Source organism: Ursus maritimus, unplaced genomic scaffold (genome assembly GCF_017311325.1).
Source record: "Ursus maritimus isolate PB19 unplaced genomic scaffold, ASM1731132v1 scaffold_5, whole genome shotgun sequence".
NCBI classification, from domain to species: Eukaryota; Metazoa; Chordata; class Mammalia; order Carnivora; family Ursidae; genus Ursus; species Ursus maritimus.
In genome coordinates, this window is record NW_024426663.1 from 18,656,338 (window position 1) to 18,674,356 (window position 18,019).

Below are 18,019 nucleotides of genomic sequence, written 5' to 3' on the forward strand. Positions count from 1 at the left end.
GTCACTTTGGAAAACAGTGTGGCAGTGCCTCAAAATATTAAACACAAAGCTGCCATATGACCCAGCCATTCCACTGCTAGGTATATACCCAAAAGAAAGGAAAACCTATGTTAACACAAAAACTTGTATACGAATGTCCATAGCAGCATTTTTCATAATATCCAAAAGGTGGAGATGACCCAACTGTCCATCAACTGATGAATAGATGAGCAAAATGTAGTGTGTGCGTACAGTTGGATATTATTTGTCAGTTAAAACACCACCAACAATGAAGTGTTGGTACCTGCTATAATACACACGAACTTTGAAAACATTACGCTAAGGGAAGGAAGCCAGACGCAAAAGACCACATATTCTGGGGCGCCTGGGTGGCACAGCGGTTAAGCGTCTGCCTTCGGCTCAGGGCGTGATCCCGGCGTTATGGGATCGAGCCCCACATCAGGCTCCTCCGCTATGAGCCTGATTCTTCCTCTCCCACTCCCCCTGCTTGTGTTCCCTCTCTCGCTGGCTGTCTCTCTCTCTGTCAAATAAATAAATAAAATCTTTAAAAAAAAAAAAAGACCACATATTCTATGATCCAATTATAGGAAATGTCCAGAACAGACATATAGAGAGAGATAGAAAGTTGATTAATGGTTACCTGGGGCCTAAGATGGGGAGTGCCTGCTAATGGGGATGGGCTTTCTTTCTGAGGTCATGAAAATGTTCTCAATTAGCTTATGGTGATAGTCACACGATTATATAAATATAAAAAAAGACTGTGGCCTACACAATTTAAACAGAGGACCTCTGCATGTGAATAATATCTCAACGAAGCTTTTACCAAAGAGACGAAATGGGCAAACAGGTGAGTGGCCAGGAGGCCCATAGTCTGAGGATTCCTGCTCTATATTTTCAAGGATCCTAATATACTTATCAAAGTTATTCATAGTTTATTCTCTATTCAAAATTTTTTTTGGCTTAAATTCATCTTTTTGATTGCTGATTTTAAGGGCTATCTGTTGGTTTTCCTCCAATGTTGGAAACTTTTAAATGGCAGCTAATCTTGAGTAGAAAGCATTTGTCGCTTTGGTTGTTCTCTCTGTCTGCCTGCCTTTTTCTGTCTTATGTTTTATGGGTACCTTCACTCAGCTCTCCTGCTCCAAGAGAACTAGTTTGATGTCTTGGGCTTCCTGTCCCCATGGTGACATGTGATATGCTAGCTATTCAGTCTGCAAACTCTAGAGAACTGGGCCCAGGCACTTGATGAGATGCTTCGTCTGCCTTCTCCTTGGACTTCCAAATTCCTGTAAGCCAAAGCACAGGCTACTGTGGCAGGGCTTTTTCAGGCTTTTTTCATGCAGGTGCTATTGCCCCAGTCTACCTGCCTTGGGGAAAATTAGGTCCTGATTCACTCCCACAGCAGCTGAGCTACTCCTGCATCCACTGGCTTGTGGACCCAGAAAACACTGGATCCATGCTTTTGGTCCAGTTCATTACTTTGTGTTCCTGCTCTGTTTCTGAGCCACAGAGATATTTACTTTAAAAAATATTTTCTCTTGTTATATCCTGTCTTTAACTCCTATGGAGCAGGGCAGAGGGCCATATATGAATTTACAGTGCCATCTGACTAGACACTTTTTAATGCAATGGAATGTTAGCAAAAAGATTCAAAAAGAGTATCAAATGCTCCTTGGTAGAGATTTTTTTTTTCTTCTAGAAATCTTAAATTTGAAATAAGTGGAGCATATTCAAATGGGGTTGTGTTACAGTAGGTTGCAAATAAAATATAAAAGATTAGGCCAGCAGTCAGAGCTGAACACATATTTTTGGGAATCACACAGAAGTCAAGAAAAAAATTATAGCCCCAATGATAATAACGTTCAAAGTGATACCCAACAAACAGATCAATGAGATAAATCCTCTAATTTTTGCTTTTGATGGTATAACAGATTCCTCTTCTTTTTAATGCTATATTTAGCTTAAGGATCCAAACCTATAAGATTTTATGGTGCAGTTATGATTATGAACTTATTGATTTATTATATTAACTATTAACAATAATTAATATTAACAAATATCAACTATGCTCCTGCTATCCACTGAGCACTCTACAAGGCCATGGTGATACAGAGATCAATAATAAATGGTCCTTGCCCTCCAAGAATTCCTAATTTATTAATGAAATCAACCACACACACACACACACACACACACACACACACTGAAAGAAGTCACCATTTCATTCTCGGATAAGTGCTGTAATGGCTGTAGGGACAAAGTGTCTCAAAGCCATAGATGAGGAAATGAGCAATCCTTACTTGGTGTGGTTCTGTGAAGAGGCAATTGCAAAGGCTTCAGGGAAGAGGTAGCATGTTGGGAATTTCTAGAACTTCTATAAAGGACTGAGTAGTACCTTGTTGGAAAGGGCTCTAGGGGAATTAACTTGTGCTTATCCAGCAAACCGTTTTTACTTAGATTATGGGTTTATTTTGGACAGCTGCGGAGAGTGAATGAGGATTATGGGAGGGTAATAAACTCCTTCCACCTCTCTCTCATCCACATTTCCCCACATTACTTACGAAACACATGGGTTTTATCAACTAATGATGAAGAGTTCAAAGTAGAGGTCTCCTTACATGAGCAAAGATGACAGGATCAGGTAATTTTAGGAAAGAGTAAATACGTGGCATGGTCAGAATGTAGGATAAACAGGAACTGACTTGGGGATGAAAAGATAGCCCAGGGGTGGGTGGACTGTAGGGACTCCTGTATTGTAGGCCAAAGAGACTGGACTTTTCTCAGGCCATGAGAGAGAACCTGAATGACTGTAATGCTGGAGTTGACGGAATCCACTTTATATTTGTGAAATACAGACATCTAAGAAAATGAGATGGAGAAGGAAAAGATTAGAACTAGGGACCACTCAGGAAAATACTGTAAGAGTCCAAGTGTGAATTAATGACTATTAGACCAAATTGTCATGGGAATAGGGGAATTAAAAATATAATTTTTTTATTTGAAAAGCTACAATGGAACAATGCTCCTATTAATATTTCATGGCAAGAGGTTTCCCTAGTTGAGAAACAAGTGCTGAAGCTTTTAGCATTATGTTTAATGCTTGAGGGCTATGTTTTTCAGATAATTGGAGTATTATTATCTACTATATCTATGATGGAGCATATCCAAAAGGTGATTTAGCCATGAAGAAGAATGAACTCATTAGGTTAGGCCCTTATGTTATCACTTTTGCAAACATGCAAACACTGGCACTTTTACATCATATGGAAAACAGAAGAAATTTTATCATTTGGGGAAAGAAACAAACCTTCTGCTCAAAAAAGAATACGTATTTTAATAAAAGAATCCCAAGTTGAATAAAAGCACAGGTTCTGAGTAAATTCTACGTCCCATGAAAAAGTAGGATTTCTACATTATGAATATTGCTTCTTTTACTGAGGAATTTAAGATTAATTATAACCTTAAATAATATTTCTGCTCACACAATGATTGCATGCTTAAATGGGAAAGAAGAGAGAAGAGCTGGCTAGATACAGCTATCCTACAAACTACCCCACAAACTAATATCAAAAAGTCCCTTCTCTTTACATCGTGAGGAAAATCTTTGCACGTGTTCCTGATCCATTTCAGGAACTAGAAAGCTCTTCATACATTAGACGGTCTCCTTTCCTTATTCTGTGACAGTATCTACTCAGCTGCTGCTGATGTATTAGACACTATTCAAGGGACTTCATATATGGTATCTTGCTTAAACTTCAAAAAGCTCTTAAAATGTGAGAATTCTTCTCACACATTTGGTTTTCGATCTATAAAAACTTAGAAAAGAGGAGACTTCTTCATTGGCCCAAGAGGGATCCCCCAGCCCCAGTTCACAAGATTCTTTCTCATGTCCCCGTCACTCACACCATTTTAGAGGGAATTTTCTCTATGTAGGTGTGTGGCTATTGTTCCTAGTTAAGAAAAGTCCTAAGAGACTCTAATCTAACAACAACAACAAAAAAGAATCAGATCATAAAAACCTGCGTTAAGTATGATTCAAAGGGAAAAAATGAGCTGCAGTGAAAGCAAACTTGAGCTGGAAAGACTTGCACTCTTAAGTAACCAGACATGTGTAGCCAGTTATGAAGCTGTCCGATCACATATGTTTTTAAACATCTGTCAGCACAATCAGAACTCCACATGCAAACTGCGGCACTCACGAGTGTCAGGGAGGGATGTCTGTGATGAAGTCTCAGAAGCTGAGAGAAAGAAATAGATTTCACAGGCTGAACACAGGCAGTTACTGCTTGACTTGAAGAAAGCTTGGGAAAGCAGCTCCCAAGGCTGTGGGGCATTTAATTGAACATTAATATCTTATGGGCAAAACTGGAAGCAGCAGTAAAACCTACGGAGCCCTGAAGAAAGAGACACGTCAGGAAGGGCCAAGAAGCGGGAGAAACTAGGGAGTCATAGCTTAACGTATGGTTTCAGAGCTGGAAACTGAGCCTAACTTCCCTCCCTCCTTCTTCACTCCCTCCCTCCCTCTCTCCCTTTCTTTTTTGGTAAAAATTATTCAGTGACATTTTCCCATCTCCAAAGTGCAAATAGGGTTGCTTCCAAACCTGCAGCATTTGTTCTTCCTCTGAAGACATCGTCATATGCTTTCCACTGCGGCTTCACCTGGTAGGCGTGGATAAACACCACGAACACCACCACAAGGCACATTAAAGGAACAAGGGCCGCAGTGAACAGAGCCGCATAGATGTTCGGGATGAAACACCTGTAAGAGAAAAGAGGGGACGAGATAGCTCAGACAACTTCACTATAAACGTTCCTATATTTGGAATGTGTTACGTCATCACTTTATGCTAGCTCTTTGTATCGAAATGTTGGCAAAAGCAAAGTTTTGGTTTGCCAGATTGGAGCTTTGTTTGAGTAAAGGCTACACGATTAAATCTAACCCACTGCTTCACAAAGTCGGTTCCATGGAGCACACACACCCCTGAGGTGCTCAGAAAACTTTAACAGAGGTTATGGCAAAATAAATTTGAGAAGTGCACGTTCACTTTTCTAGCTCTATCTTATTGGCCTAATAGACCAAGGTCTCAGTGAGCACTCCATAAAAGGCAAATTGAGGATTCCTAGGCTCATTCTGTTATTTCCACAATCTTGTTTTTTGAGTGAAAGACAGTTTTGTCATTTCTAAGTTATACATTTTTTTCTTCTTTTTAAAAAAGATTTTATCTATTTGAGAGAGAGAGAGAAGGACCAGGGCGAAGGGGCAGAGGGAGAGGAAGAAGCAGACTCCCCGCTGAGCAGAGAGCCAGACTCCCCCCACCCCGGGGGGGTGGGGAGGGCTCCGTCCCAGGACTCTGGGATCATGACCCAAGCTGAAGGCAGACGCTCAACCGACTGAGCCACCCAGGCACCCCTAAGTCATACATTTTCCCAAGAACCATTAATTCTCTTGGGAATGATGGTAACTTCCCACTTGGAAGTTCTACTACACAACTGTATGATTACTGGAATTTATTTAGATCAATGAGGTCCAAGGTAAACTCACATTATTTGTTTTGGTAACACTGAAATTCCATGGAAAATGGTTTCAGGAATGTTCCTGGAAATTTTTACTCATTGGCCATAAAATCCTCTTGTTCTTTACATAAGAAATGTCAAAAATGTCTAAAAAATGTCAAAATGGAGGACTGTTAAATAGGCTTTGAGTATCTAAAACTGTGCTTCTGAGGTATTATAAAGAACACACCTCCTACAACTTATAATACTCCTACAACTTATAATAGTACTTTTAATTACAAGAAATCTTAAGAGTAGGGAGTGACTCCTTTCAAATATCTTTTCCTAACTTTTCCATTTTTATTATCTATAAACCTAGATTATAACAGAGCCAAAAATAATGGATTCTAAAGAAAACTTAAGGAAAAAGTATAAACTATTTAGAAGGAAACCTCAAAATCCAAAATATAGGTAATCAGGAGAAACAGACATTCCAGCAACTGGGAAAACAGTGCCTCAATTTCAGATTTAAAAAGAGATACATTATTAAAGACCCTTATTCAGGTATTATTTCTAATGAACATGATCTGGCAAATGTATTCCTCAAGTAAACAAGACACATTTCAAGAGATATTTCAATACACATTCTGCATCTGCAAAGAAATGTCAGAATGATGAACATCCTGGCTTTTAGAATTTAATTTGGACAGCACAAAGCCTAAATCATTCCCTGTACACTCATCTGTATGTCAGAAGACCTGTATCTTGTAGGTAAAAGGCATAGGATTAAATAAAACGGGCAAACGTTAATGGCTTTGATCTTGAATATATTTCTGCACTAAAAATAGTAGTCACGTTGCTTACCTATTTTCTGCACACTGGCTTTAAACAATTGTTTTCATCTGAATTATGGATTCACTGCCAGAGACTGGCCGAAAGGTGCTTAGACCAACACGGATACTGACAAAGAAACTCATACAGGCTTCAGTACTTTATTTCTACCTTGAAAAATGTCATGACAATTCAACTTCAGCCTGTAAAATGGGGTTACTGAATCTACTGTTACCTGCTCAGGGAGTAGTAAACATTTCATACCAAGTGCTATGGCATAGTTTGACCCTTCAACACCTACATTTCCCAGGGGCTGACCACATTTGGCTCTCATGTCTCCATTTGAAATGCTTTCCGAAAAACTTTTTTACTTTAGAAGACAACCTTTGAAAGTAGAACCCCAACAAATGGCACACTATCCTGGTTAAAAAAAAATAAAAGAGGCAAAGTGAACCCCTAGGAAGTTAGAAGTGACCAGTGGCTCTTGGGAAGAGAAGAGACTCCTCTAAGTGTCACAGCTCTTAAAAATCTCCTTTGCAACTCTCCCTGCTTGTATGATGACTTGGTCATGCTGGCCCATTCTTTCAGAGAAGGGTAAGGAAAATTATCTCATTCTGAAGTGACCCACTTTCTCCCATTTCTTCAGAGCGGCACAAGTCATGGCCTCTCACAAGCACTGGGCTGTTGAGAGCGCCCGAAGTTCGTCCTCCACCTTGATGAGGAGGGCTTTGGCACCACAGCGTGCCTGCTCCTGGTGGCATGCACTTCCTGCCTTCTTGGGCACCTCAGCACTGCTGTCCCGCATGGCCCTGCCTGCACCCACTTCTGTGTAGCGGTGACTCCGTGCCAGTCTTCCGCCAACCAAAAATGATCTGCCTTAGGGATGACCGTACTACCTCTCTTAGGGACTAGGGAGCCGGACAACTCTCCTGCAACACTATCAAATGAGACAGCTGCAAATGAGACAGGGCTAAAAGGGTAACCCACCAGTGCAGATAGCAGTCAGGGCCCCCACACTCCCATGACACCGCCATGGAAAGCAGGTGAAGCAGGCTATGTCATTCCACATCCTCAAATTATATTTCATACAGGAACACCTTCTTTTAAATTCTCCTCATTTAACTTTTCCTTTAAAGCTAAAAGGTATTACTAGAATTTTCTGACCAATATAGTCTGAATGGGATTTCTACTGGCATAGAATAAAACTTCTGACATAGGTTTAAAAGTGCCCAAGATAAATGAAGTATATTCCACCCTTAAAAGAAAAAACAAAGAACAACAACTACGACGACAACAACAACAAAAACAAAGGCTTGCCAACCAGAATTTCTTTCAGTCCAATTGAATAAGATATATAGTATACCCAGGTAGTTTGAGGATTAGATCATATGAATGTGATGCGTGGAGTTAGGAAACTGTGAATATCACGTTAGAAATCATTTCTGAAAAAAAGGTTGGGAACAAATTCTTGGAAAAACTGAATGTAATGTAAGAACCGAGGAGACTGTTTGCTCTGCACACATAAGAGCTGTGGAAGCAGGAGACGAACGCTCTGGCAGCTATCGCTTCAAGAAGAGTTCTGGCAGTCACCAGAGAAATGAGACAAAGGCCATGTGGATTTGCTTGCTTAAAAAGGGTGAGGAAAATGTGTTCCTTAAAATTACCAGCTCACCCAGCTTCAAAGTATTCTGGTGACCCTTCTCTCTTTTGGTGTTGAATGCTCTTCTGGATTCTTGCAATCACATGACTAACTTTTGCTGTTTCCTTTTCAACTTTCATGGGTAAATTTCCTTTCTTATTATAACCCACAGACAATCTAATTTATTTCAAAATCTTGTCAGGATTTCATCCTTTTCTCTATTTTTGGCCAGATGATACAAGAAGATGCTCTTTCATTATCTTCTGTGTACCCCCTTCCAGTCTACTCTTAGAGCATTCACAATGCTTTATGTCACTTTCTAATTTCGTAAGATTATTACCTCGCCTAGGTAGCACTTTATATTTACCGAAGTGTTTTCACTTGCATTACCTAACCTGGTATAAAAAAAATATGTGGGTGGCATGGGGTATCTCAGTTTCTTTTTTCCTGTATGAAATCAGCATAAGAAGGAACTCAGAAGCAGAGGCGTCCAGGAGAGATATAAGCTCCACTTAAAACTGCTGAAAATACTGGGCGGGATGCTGGGAACTCCTTGTATGTGAGACTGTGATTTGAGTCCATTTAAATTATATTTTAAAGAACACGCTGACCCTGGTAGACTGGAGGACTTGAAATCCAGAGTAACCTCTGGATTACATAGGTAATGAAAAAAGAACTAGCTAATGAAAAAATAATACAGGTGACCCTTGAACAATGGCAGGGGTTAGAGGCGCTGACCCTCTGTTCCAGTCAAAAATCCAAGCCTTGGGGCGCCTGGCTGGCTCAGTCAGTAGTGCCTGTGACTCTTGATGTCAGGGTCATGAGTTGGGCATGGAGTCTGGGCGTGGAGTCTACTTAATTAAAAAAAAATTTTTTTTTAAATCCATGTATAAATTTTGGCTCCCCCCAAAAATTAACTACTGAAAGCCTGCTGGTGACTGGAAGCCTTACTGATAAACATAAATGGTTGATTAACACATATTTTGTATGTGATATGTATTCTACACTCTACAGTTAGAATAAAGTAAGCTAGAGGAAAAAAATTACTAAGAAAATCATAAGGAAGAAAAACACATTTACAGCATGTACTGTTATTTATTAAGAAAAAAAAAAAAGCCGTGTATAAGAGGACCCGCACATTTCAAACCGTGCTGTTCAAGGGTCAACTCTAAATGTTTGTTTCCAAGGTCTTCTTTGTAACTACTTCTCTTCAGTAAGACAGTGATAACAGTCATGACTCCCAGGCCCATGTGCCAACCTCCCGCAAGGCAAGTCTACCTAAGATTTCTTGAACGATGGCACCTACATCTATAACTACATTTGTTGTTTCAACCAACTTTTTCTTTCTGGAAACTCCTCGTGATACACTACTTTATCTGGGGATAAAGGAGATGGTCTGTCAGTTTTAGTCTAGAAATTTACTTAATGTATGATGAATAAAAAACTGTTCATTTATTGCAAATTGGTTTCTACTTTGTGTGGAAAGTACAGGGGTGCCTGGGTGGCGCAGTCAGTTAAGTGTCCTGACTCTTGGCTTCTGCTCAGGTCATGAGAACGAGCCGGTGTCGGTATCGGGCTCCAAGCTTGGCATAGAGTCTGCTTGAGATTCTCTCTCTCCCTCCCCCTCTTCCCCTTCCCCTGCTCGCGCTCTCTCTCTCAAATAAATAAATCTTAAAAAAAGTACAATATATGTTTATTGGCCCTAATTGAAGAATGCAGATGTTATTCATTGTGCAGATGCTTATCGTTTATAAATAAAATCTAAGCCAATACTTGTTTTTTTTTTTTTTAAGATTATATTTATTTATTTGACAGAGAGAGAGACAGCCAGTGAGAGAGGGAACACAAGCAGGGGGAGTGGGAGAGGAAGAAGCAGGCTTCCAGCGGAGGAGCCCGACATGGGGCTCGATCCCAGAACTCTGGGATCACGCCCTGAGCCGAAGGCAGACGCTTAACGACTGCACCACCCAGGCGCCCCCTAAGCCAATACTTGTGATTTCAATATTCCTTTCTGTGCATGTCCAGTTAACTTTCTTTCTGAAGATGATATCATTATTTAACACATATTTCTTATTCACCTGTGAATTTGTGTGTGTGTGTATATATATGTATATGTATATGTATATGTATACATATATATATGAATGTATTTGTTTCCATTGTGCACATATAGGAATGTATGTGTTTCCTGTCTCATCCAACATGACTACAGAGGTTTAGAGAAACTCTTCAAGCACATTAATTTTTCCTGCTGAATAAATTCATGATGACATCAGAGAGAAGAGAAAAATAAGTTTGGATTTAACTAGCTGCAATGTAGGAAAATATGTTTACTTTTCTTTCTGTCCTTGTACTGTAGTGCATAGAGCAGTTTTCATATCAAGGGAAATCAACTGAATTAATTAATTCATTTACTCATTCATTCATTTATTTATAAGCCCAGTGTGGAACCCAATGCAGGGTTTGAACTCACAACCCTGAGATCAAGACCTGAGCTGAGATCAAGAGTCCAATGCTTAACTGACTGAGCCACCCAGGTGCCCCTTGACTGAATGCTTAAATTGCATGTTCCTTGAAGTTTAAACTTTAAACAAAAACAATATTAAGATTAAATTGCAGATAAGCCCTACAAAGTAAAATGCACATTAGGGTAATGTATGGACTTAGAAAGGAAGGGGAGGAACAAAGTATTTTCCTTGAGTGAATTAGCTGGATGATGAAAACTATCTTCAATATTAGTGCTACTAGTCCCAATTCTACCACCACTACTGATAATACTGGCAGTGATCATTTATCATGTGTCAGGCATTTATTATATGCATTATCACACATAAACATCCCAACAATGTCACTAGCCTCATTGTGTATATGGAAAAATGACATCTCAATAACAGAAAGTCAAACTGCTAGCAGCATAAACAGACTCACTTATCCTCACTGCTATCCCTACAATTCTAAATTTGTTTCCACAATTCCAGTAAAGACATATTAGTTAGTGGTAAACATGCCAGTGTCCTCCTTGAGGAAGGAACTGTAATATTTTCTTTATTTTCCTCCTTAAGAAATGTTTATTGCATAATCAGACCCTTAAGAAATGTTTACTGATGTAACTGATTTTTAGCACTTTTTAAAAATCACTCAAAAAAAAAAAAAAGAAAAAGAAAAAGGCACAGAAAATCCTGCACTTCATGTGCGCCTAGTTCAATAATAACCCAAGTAATGTCTGAATATCTATCACATACTAGGTACAGTGTTGGATGTGGAAGAGCATATAAAGACACCTGGGGATGGTGCTTCCCATTCAGAAGATTACATTTAAAAGTGCACAGCACTTCAGAATCTAGTCTTCTACTCAAAGTATCGTTCTTTTATCAGCATCGGCAGCAGCACGACCCAGGAGCTTGTTAAAAATGCAGAATCTCAACTCCCATGACAGAGCTCCTGAAACTGCATTTTAACCAGATCCCCAGGTGTTTCATGTGCACATTGAAAGTTTGAGAAGCACTCCTCTAGTGAGCTCGTGGGACATAAAGTAGCTTAACGTAATAAACAAATTAATCTTTACACCTCTTTGACAGTGAAGCCAAGGGACTATGTAATCCCCAGGAGACTCAGACCCAGAGATTTCATAGCACACGGTGGTCACAGTAGCCTGAAGAACCAGACAAAAAGAAAAGTGGCAGGAAGCAAAAAAGAGGCCTGGGATTAGCAACCTGAGCTTTCTGATCATAGGACAGGAGAGAGCTAGCTAGTCACGTGAGAATGGACGCAGCAGGTCTGCAGACTGGTAGAGTGAAAGAAGAAGGGGAGTGCTGCGGCTGTGATGAGTTTGGATGGGAGGTAAACATTTAGTCATGCTGCATCTGAAAAACCCGCGAAGGAATAAGTTTCTGTGAGTACAACAGACATGCTCTGAGACTGCCCACACTACTTCAGGTTTCCAGAAAAGGTGATCCCATGCGCCATGTACCCCTACCCCCACACCCTTGCCACAGATGACTACCTTTGAATTGGGTACCTGACCCAAAGACAGCCGTTCTTCTGGCTTGCCCCTGACTGATAACTTGGTGCTTCTGCTCTAAAAGTGGGGCTGAGGCAATCAACTTTCTGCTCTTAAGCATCTGACATGGATAGCTGCCAGTTACTGGTGGGCACTAGAGCCGATGTACATTCAAGGCAAACATCCATACTGCAGTAAATACACAATGAATATACAGAAGAAACAGACAACGGAAGGAGAGAAGGAAGGATTGGAGGACCATTCAGGTACTCATAGCCCAAAGTGAGAGACTCTGTAGTCCCTGGAAGATGAAGAGTGTGGTCTTGGCTTTTGGCATTCTAATTCCAGATTCTCTGAGGCCCAACTATACCTCATTACCAGCTTTTGAAATTCCATGAGAATGTCTGAGACTGTCTATAACTCCACTCTCTTTAAGTAACTTTAGTGGGTTTTTACGTGCAACTAATGGCCACAAACAAAACACAGCCAGCAAGTGAGTGAGTGATAAAGAGGGGGTGAATACACACTATTGTTTAAAGCAATGTTGCTCTTTTTTTTTTTTTTTTTAAGATTTAATTTATTTATTTGATAGAGAGAGAGAGAGAGACTAAGAGACACAAGCAGGGGGAGCAGCAGGCAGAGGAAGAAGGAGAAGCAGGCTGCCCACTGATCAGAGAGCCCGATGTGGGGCTTGATCCCAGGACTCTGGGACCTGAGCCGAAGGCTGATGCTTAACCAACTGAGCCACAAGGGGCCCCAAAGCACTGTTGCTCCTGTAGTTATAGTAGGAGATCTCTGCCATGTCTACCAGTTTTAGAGCTTGTGCTACACCGCAGTTAGTGTTGCTCTCTAACTTGATACATTGACTACCTTCTTTGAAGAACCAAGGGACCAAAGAATAAGAATCAGTCTCACCTTTTAGTACTTAAAATGTATCTCTCTGCTTATATTACCTGAAAAGATTGAGCAAAGAACAACATGCACGTCTTGGGGCAATACTGTTTCATACACTTCAAAGAGAGCAGATATTTAGGGGCGCCTGGGTGGCACAGCGGTTAATCGTCTGCCTTCGGCTCAGGGCGTGATCCCGGCATTACGGGATCGAGTCCCACATCAGGCTCTTCCGCTATGAGCCTGCTTCTTCCTCTCCCACTCCCCCTGCTTGTGTTCCCTCTCTCGCTGGCTGTCTTTCTCTGTCGAATAAATAAATAAAATCTTTAAAAAAAAAAAAAAAAAAAAAAAAAAACCAAAGAGAGCAGATATTTAAATTCATCAAGTATTAAACTGTCTAAAATTTCTAGTCAGATATATACACCAAAAACAACCTTATTGTATATAATTAGCTCTTGCTGAAAGAGAAAGCTGCCCACATCCCTAGCTCATTAAAAAGGTAAAATATATTTACACATAAATTCCAAAGGTGAATAGTGGACTCAAAGTATTAACAAAGGTTAGAGATGGTTGATGAAAAACATTCTGAAAATCATGATTCCGCAAATGACCTTGTCTTTTTCTCTTTTCTTTTTCCGAGAAACTCAAGTCCGAGCAGTCTGTTCCCTGAACAACGTGGTGATACTGCTGAAATCAGCCTACTGGCCAGTGCTTGCTGACTCTGCTCCGGGTAGTTCCAGCGAATCAAGCCCTTTCAGAATTTAATCAGAATAAGGTCAGGCTGACTTGTTATTTTTTGCATGTACTAATGCTCTGTTCTCATAAAACAAAATCGTTTGGTACTGGAAAATGTCATTGTCCTAGTGCATTCAAAGGTGTCCTGCCCTTACCTATTACTCACCAAGCATCTGAATGGATGGTTAAAAAGTTTTTTTCTGACTAATCATATCACCTTCTTGTATCTGAAGATAGTAAAATTATAAGGTTTTCTACATTTATAAAAAATAGATCTATAGAGGTGACCATGGGAATACAAGATTAATGTCCAAAAAATATTTGTGTTTTTGTGCCCCCCAACCTCCATTTTACTTCATGCTTGCACCCCTGGACAGAGATCTTTAGAGTGTAAGCTTTAGCAGGAAAGCAGCTTCAGGTTAGGCTAATCTCTCATCACAGGCAGAAGGCAGTACTTTCCATCTTAGGTTAATATTGTAAATGTAGTTTTCATTTTTTTTTTTTTTTTTGCACTTTAAATCTGAGATTTCAATAAACTCGAAACAGTAATAGCTTAGAAGAGATTAGGGGCCGTGTGTCATGTTATCATAAATATTACTTTCTTCTCCTGATGAAGACTTTGTAGGCTTTCATATGTTCCTTCCCCAAACACTCTTACAGAACACTTGTATATGTTTCATCAGAGCCCATGAAAAATATGAGAAAGGTAGAAATGCAGGTCTATACTGGCAAGAGTGTCACTGTAGCTACTCCAGAGATGATACAGATATTTTAAGGGTTAACAAATTCTCACAGCAATGGTGATGGTTTCTCCAAAGGCAAAAATCACTTGGTAGAAGGCTAATCCAACTTTTACTTTATTTTTAAAGAAGATTTTATTTATTTATTTTAGAGAAAGAGAGAGAGGGGGAGAGAGTGTGTGCGGGTGCAAGAGTATTGAGTCAGGGGGAACAGAGGGAGAGAGACAGGCAGACTCCCCGTTGAGTGCAGACCCTGAGATCATGACCTGAGCCCAAATCAAGAGTCGGATGCCCAACCGACTGAGCCACCCAGGCTACCCAATAATCCAACTTTTAGTCGACCACATTTTACTAATCAGTAGCCACATTACATTGTCCTGGAGATTAGGTCCACAGATTTCTCTGACTTTTATGTGAAAGTCACAAATTCTCCAAGAGAAAGTTTCTAGAGCATTCCCTGCAGAAGTGAGTGCTCAATCCTACCTATACCTTGTATTACCTATAGTCACATCAACATTTATAGCACACTGCAACAAGTGATGTTCCTAAATACTGACGTCAGATCATTAAGACACTGTTAAGGGAATTCAGTCATACTGCCTAAAATAGACTATACGCTTCCTTGTGCTATTAGTAAAATTTTAATCTTAAAATCCTGAAAACAACAGGAGTAACTTTTAACTATTGAGAAAACAAGGGAAATGTGACTAGTTGAGGTGATATGCTAAGCATTTTAAGGTCATTATCTCGGGTTGTACATAACATAGTTATGTCTTATCTTCCACATGCAGCTCTCTTGCAGATCCCATTTCAATTGTGATATCCTGAATTTTTTACTGAACAAATATTTATGGATGTTGACCTTCAAAGTAATGGGTTAGCACATCAAAGAGTGCTTTAGATATCTAACCCTTAATATGTTCATACCAGGTGATTGCTAGAGCTGTCTCTGACATTACTATTAATTAGTATTTGTTGAGTGTTTTTATATATCCTGCAATGTGACAGTTGCAGCTGGAAACAGAAGAAGTATAAAGGGTATAACTCATTTCCCGAAGGATCTTAGAGCAAAAAAAAAAGAAAATGTAACAATAATTATTATAAAATCCCATAATGCACTACCAACATGTGAGGGATACCTAATAAATGTTTAAAAGGGTAAGAAATATGGGCCACGATACCTGGGGAAAATGATACAGAGTTCAGGGATTAACTTCAGAAAAGGAAAGTAAAACTGGAATAAAGGATATGGAGGCCAAAATTCCATCCACTCTATGGGAAATCCCCAGTTTTGATGGGGAGATGACACATTTCACTTTCCTTGAAGCTTTGCTATCTGAAGGATTAGATTACACAGTTGTAGAAGCAACACTGAAAAGTCCCAAGTCGGAAAGCCCTAAACTTGACACCAGGTAGATATAAAGTGATCTCCTTTATGATTTATGTAAAGAAGTCTTTTTCTCAAAAGACAATAAATGATGTTGCTATTGAAGGTCTAAGTGTGGGAGAAAGAAGAGAGTTGGTAGAAGCCTCTTATTGGATTAGGGTAATACTGCCTATGTACTTTTTTGGGGGCTCTGGAAAGCCCAAAAATAAGGCTCTGGAATCAGACTATTTGAGCCAATCTGGGTATACCTTTTATTGACTCTGAGACTTGGGCCAATACTGAGCTGCTCCTTATTTCAGTTTCCTAACAAATAAAATGGAGAGAACAATAGCATCTCCCTCATAGGAGAGGAGCGAGAACTCAGTGAGTTAATACATGAAAAGACCTTGGATCAAAGCCTGGCATGCTGTAAGGTGCATAATAAAATATATTTTTCATTATCATCATCATTTATTACTAAGCCCCAAATCCTCATACATGCACACACACACACACACACACACACACACACACACACACACACGTATATACACACACACACAAGACTTAACCTGCACTTGAAGAAAAAGACAATTCCAAATAGTAGAGAGATAAGTGTAACATCTGTCACCTTTATGTGTCGGGGAAAAGTGCTGAACACTGCGAGTTCAATGTTAGGAAAGTCTTTTACTGGGCTAGTCAGGGAAGACATCATGGAGGAGGTGAAATCTGATATCAGTTTTTTCCCTTTCCAATTCCTTAACAATCAGCAGATATTTCGTGATTCAGTTATGCAAATAAGATGTGCTTGTGTCCACAACAGCTCTGCAAGAGGGGAAGGAGGAAAACATACCCTTTGCAGCTTTTCCCCATGACTCACGTGTGTTGCTGCAAGACCAGTTGTTGAAACTTGGTTCCAACTTGAAAATTCAAGGTAATTAAGGGTCATTCAAAAAGAGGCAAGTAACAGAGCACGCAGTCCCGCATAATGAGACGGCACCAGCACAGGCCGACAAGCCGGCCTGGCCCACAAGTGGCAGCAGCAGACAGAGCTGCTGATTCAGGGTCTTCTCCAGGCACTGGAACTGCTGCTCTCTCACTGTTGTACTCCTGTCCCTCAAAGCCTTCAAGGAGAAGCAAAAGGATGCAGGAGGGGAAAAGCCAATTCGTTGATGGTTTTCTAGAGGAGGGAGAATTCTAGCCTCTTGGAAGCCTGCATTTTGGATGGGGTGGCTGCTGGAGGATTCGCAGTATTAACTATTAGGAAGCACGCATTGTGAATGTCCCCATCAACCTGCACGGCTCACCAGATGGATAACTGTACTTCCTCCTTTCATTTAAGAAAATGTGTCTTCACAGAATCCTTGAACTAGAAGGGATAGTAAAGGCCACCCATCCTCCCTCCAGCTTTATGAATGAAGAAACCAAGGTGCAAGAACTTCTGAGGCTTGCCCAGCACCTGACTGAACTCCTAAGTGCCTTATTATTATTTTTTAAAGATTTATTTTATTTATTTGAGAGAGACAGAAAGAGCGAACGCATGTGAGAGAGTGCGGGTACAGTGGGAGGGGCAGAGGGAGAGAATCTCCAGCAGACTCCCCAGGGAGCATGGGCCTACACACTTGTGCCTGATTTCATGACCAATGAGTTCATGACCTGAGCTGAAACCACGAGTCGGATGTATAACCCACTGAGCCACCCAGGTGCCCCCTAAGTCAGTGCTTTAAATGAAGCATAGGTGGGACTCAGGAGAAAAATAGCCTAAAATGTTTACAAGGGTCACATTTTGCTAAAAATCTAAAAATCCCTTTCTTGGGAAGTGTCTTCAGTGCTTTCTTTTACTTTGCATATGAATTCCTAGGAGCTAGGAACTACTGAATAAATCATAGAATAAAATTATAAGCATGCATATTTCTGAATATATTACTCAATAGTTATCAGCCAGGCAACTTGGACAATACTTACTGCTCCTGTGAAAGTTGTTTTTTTTTTCCTCCCATGAAAGTTTTTAATGACACCACATATTAAAATTTTTGCAAAATGTAGAAATTCATACAAAAGAATAAATCCCACTTAGTTGGAGATATAACAAGGGAAGGGCAATGAATCTAAAATGGTATTCTGTCATTCATAAGCTCCTCTCCCACTGAGGTCCTTCCATCCCCTACAAAAGCAAAAAACAAAAACAAAAAAACAAAAACCAGAACCCAAAACAAAACAAAAACAAACAAACAAAACAAAACAAAACAAAAACAAAAACCCTGGCTTCAGTTGAACCAGTATTTTATCATAAGGAATTTATTTTTGACAACAGGATGTTCCTG

At 40.0% G+C, this 18,019-nt stretch overlaps 1 protein-coding gene across 1 annotated transcript in view; it reads right to left on the reverse strand.

The window, feature by feature from the left end:
- The window catches only part of ADGRV1 (adhesion G protein-coupled receptor V1), a 471,428-nt gene that overhangs the window by 83,253 nt on the left and 370,156 nt on the right, over positions 1-18,019 (reverse strand). The window contains exon 85 of the mRNA XM_008700836.2: positions 4,602-4,759. Coding sequence (XP_008699058.2) covers positions 4,602-4,759 — 158 coding nt within the window. The remainder of the gene's footprint in view (positions 1-4,601; positions 4,760-18,019) is intronic.